General features: G+C 38.5%; 1 protein-coding gene across 1 annotated transcript; it reads left to right on the top strand.

The window, feature by feature from the left end:
* The first annotated feature begins 8,053 nt into the window (after positions 1-8,053).
* On the top strand, positions 8,054-8,482 carry LOC116023470. Its single transcript, XM_031264472.1, has one exon. It carries the CDS (start codon positions 8,054-8,056, stop codon positions 8,480-8,482), a length of 429 nt encoding a protein of 142 aa, XP_031120332.1.
* The last annotated feature ends 3,876 nt before the right edge of the window (positions 8,483-12,358 follow it).

The following is a 12,358-nucleotide window of genomic DNA, read 5'->3' as shown; positions in this document are numbered from 1 at the left end:
GGGGGGGGGGGGGGGGAGACGCAATTAATAACAGAATTAAGGACCGTGACACAACCAAGCCCCGAGTACATGCTCTCGCAGCATTCAATGCACACTAACGGGAAGATGTGATAGAGATTGGGTTCGGTGGAATTCTTGACCTCCAGGTTAAAGACACACCAGGGAGGTTAGGGCTTTAGTTGGTGTCTCATTTCTACCCAGAGGATATGTCGTTGCACTTGCCCTCTAGAAGCAAGATAAGCATCACGAATGATGATGTTGCTACTATGTTCGGGTTCCCCTGTGGGACGATCACCATTACAAAATGTGATACCCAAATTGGAAATCCACTGTTGAGTGAATGGAGGGAAGAGCTTCGACAACCCAAGGGGAAGGTGACAGTAATAACTCTTTGTAATGAGTTGCTAACCTACCACAATGGTGGTATATGGTTTAAATGCCATTTCAGCGTTGTAGTGCTTCCCACCATGGTAGAAAGTGAGCACAATGGCTACGTCAACCAAAAGATAGTGTACATGTTTGGTGATACGATCGGGATAGTAAAGCTAGATTGGTGTGGGTACTTACTGAAATGTTTAGTGAGCACGCACGATGGCTAGAAAACGTTCAAACGCGCAATCAACAGAAGTTCTAGGCACTGTTGTGCATCACATCACCGACCTCGTGCGTCAAGACCCCAACCTAGCTTTGGACGATGTGAACTTCAAGACCGCAATGGACTATGCACAAAAATTGTTAGACCTAGCGCAAGGGGGCTTGCATGTGCCAACACCATCATCCACCCAACGTGATGACGATTTCTGGGGTAACCCAGACAATATTCAAGCGATGGAGCAGATTGCAAGGGATGTACAGCAGCGAAGCACAATGGCAGACATCCCAAGCTTCAGTCTAAGCATAACACTAGAACAATAAGGGTCTGGTATGTTAGCCAATCCCAATAACGCATTGGACTACGCTACTCCATCTCACCAGGTAAATTTCAATTCACAAAATAAACTAAAAACTATCGGAGGGATAACAAAGGTTTTTGCAGCGAATATTGCAAGGAAATGCTCAACACCATGGTAGCCCACGTGCACCAGGTGGTGAGAAACAGTGTGGGGCTCCAATGAAGCCCGTATCGGTTAATGACAAGGGAAAACAACCGATGCTCCATACCGTATTAGACTACGGTACTCCATCTCACCATGTAAATTTCAATTCACAAAATAAACTAAAAACTATTAGGGGAATAACAAAGGTTTTTGTAGCGAATATTGCAAGGAAGTGCTCAACACCATGCAACCCACGTGAACCAAGGGGGGAGAGATGGTGTGGGGCTCTAGTGAAGCCCGTATCGGTTAATGGCAATGGAAAACAACCGATGCTCCATAACTACGAGGAAACCCGTGTATTCGTGCTCCATATTATCCACACCAACGTAGTGTGGATGTGGATTAAAAACTCCACAAGAGCTGATCTATAAGTGTTTGTCTCAATACATTAAAAGCTTTAACTCACCATTTCAGCCATACCTAATCTCCATGTGACAACTCCTATGCACATCAATCAGGAACTATTCTCGCACCAGGGTCGTACTACACTTTGGAGGGATTTCAAAACTCTACAGGAGGGTATGCATGTGTCAAACCCAATTATTGATGCATGGGGTTGTGTTCTAAACGCTCGGGAACTGCCAACAAGCTCGACAACACCTACTCGGCTATTTGCATCAACATATACCACGGTACATGTTTCTCCGTCTTCCCAATTAATTTAACATACCGATTAAAAACACAAACCAGATGTGCCCTTCTGTTATAGGTAGATATGGTGATGTCCACTTCAGCAACCCGTGAACAATGTCTGAAGTAGTTCACAAGACGTCTGCGTGCAGACCACCGTATGACCCCCACAACGGTATAGCCCCCCTCCTCGGCTGGGGCACGATTGACATGGTATTCCCTATTACACTATCTAAGGGCATGCATCTCAATCTCCCATGTGTTTTTTTGCTTATACTCTAATAAAAATATATTACAGTTTATTTTCCCCGTCATTCATGAGGTACAGTACTACGTGTTGAGCGTAAATGCAAAACACCGTCAATTTGATAACATTGACCACTCATCATCCCAATCGTTAACCAAAGCAAAATATGTTAACGCACCGGAAAACTTGGTACGACCCTGGATCCTTGTTATTGCTCGATCTTAACATTGGAAGCATCGTGATACTCACAAACTTTATGTAAATTAACCTCGATGTAGTACTCACAAACTTTATGTACAAACTTTAAACAAATACATGCATGTGTTCACTAACTAGATTACATAAGTGTAAAAGTACAAAGCAGAACTAGTAACATATTTTTACTAGAAAACTAGACGGACAACAACTACAACATCTAAAGTTTCCATACTTGTAGTGTGTGATGTGGCTCAATGTTTCTTGTGTGTTTTGTGCTTGATCATGCTATCATACTAATACCATCACGAACCACTTGCAACAGGATTTGTTAGCATCTTTCCTTCAAAGCAACGGGCAACCCGGACGTGCAACACTAATAAGGAACCTAAAACCAAGGAGGATACAGATCCCATGGTGTATTCCTACAAACAATCACGACTCTGGCGTGTATGCTATGCAGCATATAGAATCCTTCTTTGGCCAACAACTTGGGGAATGGGATTGCGGGGGGGATGCAGAGCAGGTGGTGAACCTTAGGAAACGCTTCATGCATGATATTATACTGGCCGAAGTGAACATGCTCAAGGACTCCGTGACCATTAGCCTAGACCAGCACAGTCGGGAAATGTTTGGTAGGTCCATATAAGATTTGAACGTGGTGGACTGTATGAGATTTAAACTTGGTCCTTTGAGAATCGTTAGACAGTGTTTATCTTGCCTAACTTAAAGTAATCGTTAGTGGCATAATCTTTATAACTGGCTATTGCATATGGTTTGATTAGTCTGTAGTGACCTTTTGAAAATGGAAATAGGATATATTCTTTTTGGATCATGGAAATAAACTTGATAAACTATGGGTGTTTTGAATTTTTTGATGGCATTTAGAATTGTCTAATTTGGAAAAGCTCTGTACTCATTTGATTTATATGCAATTCTATATTTGTGTCCCTGAGTGATAGGGAAACTTCAGAAGGGTACACAGGTTCGTTGGAGTTTTCCCTTGACAAGAATATGTTGTTTCACATTCTATTTAATAAAAAAGTGGCCAGAATTTTACAATTTTACTCAGCTGTGTTTTTTGACATTCTATTTAATTTCTTTACCTTTAATTTGTAACTATACTTTTAATTTCTCAATGTGTGAACACGGAGAAAGAGGAGGTAAAGTTTACAAATTGTAATTATGGATGTTTATTATTGTCATGAATATAATTCATGATATTCTATTGTTCATTTTGTTTTTTAATTCAATAATAAATGTTGGCGGGTGATAATCCCATTGGCATGCCATCCGATATTTTTTGAAGAAAGAGACGTAATAAATTTGAAGTAGTGCAGTAAAATAAGTAACAAGTTCCAAGAGAGTGCAGTGGTGTGATTCTATTAACCCAATTAAGAAATTCAATGAACCCCAAATCCTTGTATACAAATGACCACAATTAAACTAATATGAGTCTTGCATCTTACAGTTACTAGCAAAATAAAGTTTTAAGAAATTCTATGAACCCCAAATCCTTGTATACAAATGACCATAGTTAAACTAATATGAGTCTCTCATCTTGTAGTTACTAGCAACATAAAGTTTCTCAACTTATTTTGGATTGATTGATTACTTGAGTTGCACCCAGGACATGTTATTATACATATCACATTACAGAAAGTTGGTGTAAAACCAGACTCTAAACAAACCAAGAATAGTTCCACCATTAGAATGATAGAAATGTGTAATGTAGTAACATAATATCTCAGAAGACTTGCATGCGTGGACCAAGCGAAGTTGAAACAAGAACACATGTAAGGGATTTCAGAGAAATTAAAAGGAAGAGTCAATTCTTTTTTTGGTCCTAGACTTATGGTGTCAAAGACAATTTTAGTTCTCCATAAAAAAATTAGACAATTTATGGACATAGTTATTGTGAAGAGGACAATTTTAGTTCTCCGTCTGTATTTCCTGTTAAATGGCCGTTTGAGAAGGGGCAAATGTGTCATTTCATGATATCTCCTCTTCTTTATTACATCTGAGTGTTTTGTTCTTGATTTCCGGCAACACTCATTAGTCCATTGCCAACTCCTCCTTCCCAGCATTCTGACGGCTAAGAAAACATGCAAACAATGAAGCTCATCTTATTAGAACTAACAATTATGTTGCATGTTTTGGCCTCTGTAGTTTACTCCTCTGAGCTAGACTACAAGCCTGCAAACCAAGCGATCAAATATATACAAGCCAAAGGCCCCCAACTAGGATTGTGCAACCCGGTGAGCACCACATTCCCGAACAAGTAACAATTATTTTGAGGATGATTAGTCCATCAAGAACTCAACTTTGGCTTCGAATTTCCTCTCCTTTCGCCAGTAACCACTCGCCGCTGCCTCACTGAACAAAGTTGCGATTGATATTGAGGGTTTTTTTCTCCTAATTACAGATTTTTATTCTTAAACCAACCCAAATCGAACCGAACCGAGTTGGGCTCCACTTCTATACTATTGCTGAAATCTATAGGCTTCTCAGAGTTGGATCTTCTCTAGATCGAAAAGAAATTTTGGGTTAATGGAGAATTGGGTTCTGATCACAGTCATATCGCTAGTACTTGCCCCTGTGCTACGGCTTGCTGTAATCGTGTTCGATGGGCGCTGCGGCTTGCCGTAATCGTGCTCGGTGGGCGCCAGAACAGGAAGAAAGCCATTGGATTCTTCCACCGTACCCTTACACCAATGACGGTGGAAGCGGAGAGTGAGTTCTCTGGTGTGTTGTAAAGGCTATCTAAGATGAACGCACTGATCTCAACTGCGCAATTTACGCCGTGCAGAGAACAAATTTGGTTCGTGAATCTGCAATCAAGAAAAAAACGCTCAGGGATGAATAGAAGAGAAGGGGTTATCATGAAATGACGTAAATACCCCCTCTCTAACGGCCATCTAACGAAAATACAGACGGAGGACCAAAATTGTCTTCGTTACAATAAATGTGTTCATAAATTGTCCAAATTTTTTATGGAGGACTAAAATTGTCTTTGCCACTATAAGTCTAGGACCAAAAAAGGAATTCACTCTAAAAGGAAATACAAAGAAGTTAAAATGCATGAGAAATCAGTGTCTGCCAACACTTAAATTACAAATAAAGAATATAAATAATAACAACACCACATGAACAACGGATCTAAAAAACAGAGTGTACCATATTATTGTGCAAAAGAAAACTAATAATAAAAATATAAATTCACTTTGCGAAGAAAACTGCAACAAGCACGCCCAACAAGGACACTGGTGTCATTTAACGCACAAATTGCCAAGCTATACACTTCATACTGTGGGACAAGTACAGCTGTTGTGCCGAGCAAATTACTTGCACGTATTGCACTTATGTTTATCATTTAAACTTTCTTCAATGGCTAATTCTCTTTTTCCCTTAATACGTTTCCTAGTACCTTTGTTTTTTGCATGCACCAGTGGTTTAATTGAGATTTCTGTTGGGGCTACAACCCCACACAAAGCTTTAATAGCGCTTTTATTCCCCTTTACTTGCTCATGTCCGTTACTATCTGACAGCAGTTCAACCTTCAGCTCTTTCAGGACTTTTTCCATGCGTGACATACGGTACACGTTATTCCCAACTAAACCTACACACCCGTAGATCTCTCTCGACAATCCATATCTGTTGGACTTTGGTGATAACCCACAAGAGTATTGATTATACGAGCCTGAACCACTATCAATGAATGACACCATAGAAGAATGTTTCATCCAACGTGGCACAATGTATTGCCCTAGAATGTTCACTAACTGCACATCTTTAAACACAAAAAACATATGTCTGCATACTAACCCTAATCGCTGGAGTAACCCACATCTGCACAATACACTATTACCAACCGGGTTGTGTTGAACTCTAAAGTTGTGGCCATTATCACCCTTTATGTCATATAAGGTGAGTTCACATTCTTCACGGATAGCAATATCACGACAGTAGAAACAACCTCCGATGATTTCTTTCTGCACCTCATAGAAGAGTGTTATTTTGTATGTTATTGCAGCATGATGCTCCAATTCCAACGACGTCTTGAACTCTGGGAGGTATCTCTCACATTATGCATGCCGTTAGGATTGATTGTGACGTTGCGCATCAATAACACCCTCGAAGTTCGTGTAGAACGTAAGTAAATTCGCATGTGGATAAGTGAATTACCAAAAATGTTGTTCTCTCCTTCAGATTGGGATGTGGTACGCATCAATCCACCCATAAACAAATCTGCAAAAATCGTAGGAACCCAGAACAACCTCTCCTGGTAAAGCCCAACAAACCAATAATGGTTTACTAGTTCATACTCTTCCATTAACGATCATCGCTATTCTTCGAAATCAAGAATCGACATCTCTTCATTCCAAACTAATGTATTCAACTTCTTGCGGAACACCTCGTCTTTAGCTAGAATATTCCCCACTTTCTCGCTCACTTTGGTCATTATATGCCACATACAGAAACGGTGGCGACACTTGTCAAATATGCCTGGAATAGCTATCTTTATAACTGGGTCTTAGTCCTTGACGAAACAAAGTGGTGATTGGCACATTGCATCCTTGAAATTGCCCAACAACCACACATATGAATCAATGTCTTCCTTTGTTAGTAGCCCCGCAGCAAAGGTCACACAACGCTTATGGTTGTCAATACCCGTAAATGGCACAAATACTAAACTATACCTGCGATACACAATCAATAAACAAATGGTCTAACCAATGTTAAAATGTGTAATGCACACGCGGGAGAAAGAAAATAAACTAAAATAACGGTATAACACCAGTGCACTTGAGCTAAAATTGAAGTTGCGTACCTGTTTATACTGTACATTGCATCAAAGGAAACAACGTCCCCAAAATTTGAAAAATTACGTCGAGCTATTGGATCTGCCCAGAATAATCGGGACAAATGGTTATCCTCATCTACATGGAAAGCATAATAAAAATCTGCACAAAACTCTTTCTTTTGACGCAGTTTCTCGATAATCATTTGACCATCTCTCCCCTTAATATAAGCTTGAAGGTCACGTTTAAAATTGAAAAATTCAACAATGGTAGCCCCAATGTTCTTAAACCCACCAGCCACTTCTTTGTATAGCTTAAAAGTCCACGCGAGACCTATATTTGCCAATGCACAATTAGCGATAAATGTTTGTAGCCCAAAATCAAGACCACTATTAACTTTTAGGAACAGTTTTGCAACCTCAGTGCGCAAGCGATGGTTATGCTTTTCTTCAAAATTAGAGATCAAATATTCACCATACTCGATCTTCCTAAAGCTAACATTTGCATTGCACTCAACCCTATTTGAGGTTCTTCACTAATGTGGCTTTGTAATAATATCATCACCCTCTTCTCTTATTTTCAATTCACTTCTACAACCAACTTCGAAGCCTTGTCTACTACAAACCAAATACTTCTTGATGATCTCCTCTATTTTGTTCTTTTTCACGGTGGTCTGTCTGACATTGAAACCTCCTACCATCACGTAACTTTTGTAGAATTCTACCCAATTGTCTAATGTTTTGAACTGACACCCCACATATGGTCAATACTCGTCAAAAAATAAAAAAAAATAAAAAATTTTAAAAATAAAAAAGAAAGACTGCTGTGCAAACTAAACATACTGCAAAACACCATCTACCTACACCCTCATCTTACACTCCTGTTAATGCCACTCTTTAAAAACCACCTAAACTAATCTACCACTAAATTAAAACAAAACTATTGTGCAAAAAAAAAAAACCAAATAAAACTCCAAAAAAAAAAACTTAACCAAAAAAAAAAACCACTATGCAATAAGACCAGTAAAAAAATTTACTGTGGAGCACAATGTAGCTTAAAAGAAAGTTGTTGATAGTTGCAAGATGTTTGAAAGAATTGGATTGCTGTGTAGCCACACTTTTGTAGTTTTTAAGGATTTGAACTTTGAGAAAATCTCTTTGAAATATGTGCTGAATCGATGGACTAAGGATGTAGCCTTAAAGCCTATCTTCCATATTGATGGTCTTAGCTTTGATCAAGGTCCAAGCATGGTTGAGAGGAAAGTGTTGTTGGCACAATTGTGCGGCGATATGCAGTGTTGTATTTGTCTAGCAAAAGAAACAGAAATGGATAAATTGATTGAATTTGCACGAGTGGTTAAAGGGCAAACATTGCTATTGATAACAGAACAAGCTGATTTATCCCATAATCAAAGGAAGAATGTAGTTATAAAGTCTTATTGTGAGTCATCTAAGCCTTCTGAGATCTCTATTCTTCAACCAAGAAAAGCAAAAAAACAAGGGCAGTGGTAAGCGTATGAAAAGGAAGAAGGAGTTAGCAATGGATGCATCAAAGAAAGGGTTAAGAAAATTTCATACGTGTGATGTTTATTTAAAAAATGCCAACCGACATGACAGTAGGAACTGTTTACTTAGAAAAGATGTAACAGATGAAGAAGATTGACTATTTTCCTATTTTGTAAGGCCAAACAATATAAATTACAACATTTTAAAAAGATGATTAACTGTTTTCCTATTTTGTAAGAAAAATAATATGAGGTGTATGCAATTTTAATTGAATAGCTATGATAGGTATAAAATCCCGATCTACGTAGCCCGGTAGGGTCTACCGGTCTAAATATCAGTACCGGTCTAATTTTAACCCACCAGTCTATTGTTGTGTATGAACCCTGACTACTCGCCCGGTTTAGTTAGGTCGGTCAGGTATTTTACCCGACCTCAGGGATAACCTCCGTAATCAGGTGTCCCGACCTTGAACTAAATCTCATTCGTCTAAATCTTGACCCGTTCGGGGTTTACACCTGGCCTTCACCCGATGGACCACTTTAAGGACCAGTGCATGCCTGACACGCGTAGTGCATGCTGCCGGCCCGGAACCTGTTCTCAAGGTCAGCTATAAAAGGCGCATTTAATGCTGGCGAAAAGACTTTTGGTTGTTTCAACTATATAATAGTCAAAGAGACCGGGAACCCCTGACCCACTGTCATGTAGACCGGTTTCACGTAGGGTATACCGTTCTGTACCCATTTTAGTATTAATAAAGAGTATTTATTCATATTTTCATATATTACTCTATCAAGCTATAAAAATGTGCACTGCAAGACACATAAATGTGCTCTGTATGGCACAACAATGTGCACTACAAGCATAAAACTAACCTTCAAAGTGGTTAATAGAGTGAACTGAAAGATTGAAGTCACTGAACAATGTGTACTGTTACGTATAAAAATGTGCACTCCAAAGCATAGCAATGTGCACTACATAAATAAAAATTATGCACTAGAATTAATAAGGAAAATAGTTTGATATCTATGCAATATTATTTGATTATCTATAGAGAATGTGCACTGGAAGACACATAATTGTGCTATGTATGGCACAACAATGTGCACTACAAGCATAAAACCAACCTTCGCGATGGTTAATAGTGCGAACTCTAAGACTGAATAGTGCTCACTATAAGGTAGAAAAATGTGCACTGCTAAGTACAACAATGTGCTTCATCTATAATAGCTTCATCTATAGACCAAGTGGTGGTGTTAGACCAAGACTTAAGTATCAACCACCTTTTTTTAGGTACTCTTCCCACCTCAAAATAGCTTCATCTATAGCAGCAATATTGTCTGGATTGCACCAAAAAGAATCTTCGCTATTGGATGCTTCAACATCTTTCTGAATTGTAGATTTAACGGGCACTTTTGCACCTCTGAGAAGTTTTTCTACAGTGTGCATCAATTTAATCACCTCATTGTCACGGACAACTTGTGGTGGTTTTGAAGCCAACTCAATCACCTCAACAATGGTTATCCCAAGCAAGTGCAGCTTCTCAACATAATTTGCAACATAGACCTATGTACCAATTTAAAATAAAAGGTGTATTGTTAGGTTTAACAATGTGTCAATGTGCACTGTTAGACTGGAAAATGTGCGTTGGTAAGGAAAATTGAACAATACGCATTGTTAGGTAGAACAATATGCACTACAAAGCTTAAAAATATGCACTGCTAGGTAGAACAATGTGCACTGTAACCATTTGAACATCTAATTGAATATTTGACTATTTTTTTCATGCAACTCATTTTATTATTTAAATATTTTTAAATAATAGACTTCATTAATAAATTAAACATTTATAAATGTGCACTTAATACTAGACAATGTGCACTCTTAGGTGAAACAATATGCCGTACATGACTAAAAAATATGCATTGTTAGGCCAAACAATGTGCACACAAACATGATGAACATATTATCGCTTTTTTTCCATCTTCTTTTTTCTATTCAAAATCATTTTATTTAAATACATAAAAAATGTAGCTCAGAGAATGTAAATATGCAAAAAATCATACACTTAAGAAGTAGCACAATGCACATCAACTAATCACCTAAGCAATCTTTAAAAAAATACAATGTAGTAACACAAAAAAGCACTTGAGCCTTGTCGTCTTCTTCAAGCAGGCTTTGAGTTCCAAGAGGCACCTGTGGTTAGACAATTGGCCTGGTTCATCATCACGAGCATGCTGAGGTATAGACCGGTGTTAGTCCTGAGCTTGGGCATGAATATTTTCTGGTGCAAATTGGACGCGCTCTTCAACTCGACCAAGACCAAGTCCTCCAGCTTCAATCTCTTTCACTTCTCTATCTTTAATAAGTTGTGAAGTCCACCCGGTAAATGATGGAACCTTCCTAGGAAAGGTCCGAGTGTATACCTTCACACGGTCAACATAAAAAACCTGAAAACAAAAGCAAAATATCAGTTTAATAATCCTTTAACTATTAAATTCTGCATAAAATGTATGTATTTTGAGCCTTACTGTCAAAAAACCGGAGTGGACCACTGAAAATAGCTTTCATACTCTTTGCCCAAGTAAGCTAAGATTCCATCAAACTACGAAGCACATAATCACACCAATTCAACTCCTTGATCTGATCAACATCTAATAAATGGTGAAAGATATGGGGCCTAACATATCTATTCTGGGTGTATCTATAAACAGGGAACATACTAAGTCAATAAAATGTCTTTCAAACCAAACACCACAATCCTTGCGAGAGAGCATAGCTTTAATAGCATCCAGATAGCTAAAACTCCGTCCTGAATTACCAACCATCTCTTTCCACTCCTCTAACAAATAAGTGTTGTCTACCCTAGACTACTTCGTAATCTTTAAATCCCCTCTGGGAAAACCTAAAACCAATTGAACATCTTCTTCAGTAACGCACAAACCAGTACCATCAGCAATATATAACGTACTATTCCTAGGATTGTAGTTTTCAACCAGCCATACCCAATCCTCGTCGGAAGCTCTGCAATCTGTAAATGGAATAGGCTCCCAAATCCCATCTCTAAAACAACAGTCGTCTGTGCACCATTCAAGCCTTGCAAAGCATCTAAAAACTGGCTTGATGAAGCCCTTGACCGTAATGTTGGGTAATTCTTACGCCTCTTCTAAGGTTGTGTCATTCGCGGGGCTGCTACAACCAAAGAATCCGGCGCATTACTACGTCCTACTTCACCTGCATCACTCCGAGCCCTTTTCCCTAGATTTTTTTTAACGACTACTACCTACTCTGAACAAATTTCATCTAGCCTTTGTCAAGGATTACCAACTAACTTAAAGACAAAGAACAAAAAAAAAAAAAAAAAAAAAAAAAAAAAAAAAAAAAAAAAAAAAAAAAAAAAAAAAAAAAAAAAAAAAAAAAAAAAAAAAAAAAAAAAAAAAAAAAAAAAAAAAAAAAAAAAAGCAGGCTTTGAGTTCCAAGAGGCACCTGTGGTTAGACAATTGGCCTGGTTCATCATCACGAGCATGCTGAGGTATAGACCGGTGTAGTCCTGAGCTTGGGCATGAATATTTTCTGGTGCAAATTGGACGCGCTCTTCAACTCGACCAAGACCAAGTCCTCCAGCTTCAATCTCTTTCACTTCTCTATCTTTAATAAGTTGTGAAGTCCACCCGGTAAATGATGGAACCTTCCTAGGAAAGGTCCGAGTGTATACCTTCACACGGTCAACATAAAAAACCTGAAACAAAAGCAAAATATCAGTTTAATAATCCTTTAATATTAAATTCTGCATAAAATGTATGTATTTTGAGCCTTACTGTCAAAAACCGGAGTGGACCACTGAAAATAGCTTTCATACTCTTTGCCCAAGTAAGCTAAGATTCC

Source organism: Ipomoea triloba, chromosome 6 (assembly GCF_003576645.1).
Source record: "Ipomoea triloba cultivar NCNSP0323 chromosome 6, ASM357664v1".
Classification (NCBI taxonomy): Eukaryota; Viridiplantae; Streptophyta; class Magnoliopsida; order Solanales; family Convolvulaceae; genus Ipomoea; species Ipomoea triloba.
The sequence above is the reverse complement of the archived record's forward strand: the minus strand, read 5'-3'. Positions and strand labels throughout refer to the sequence as shown.

Bases quoted from the DNA above. Each gene is read 5' to 3' on its own strand.
- LOC116023470 (XM_031264472.1), top strand. From the start codon at position 8,054: ATGTTTGAAAGAATTGGATTGCTGTGTAGCCACACTTTTGTAGTTTTT.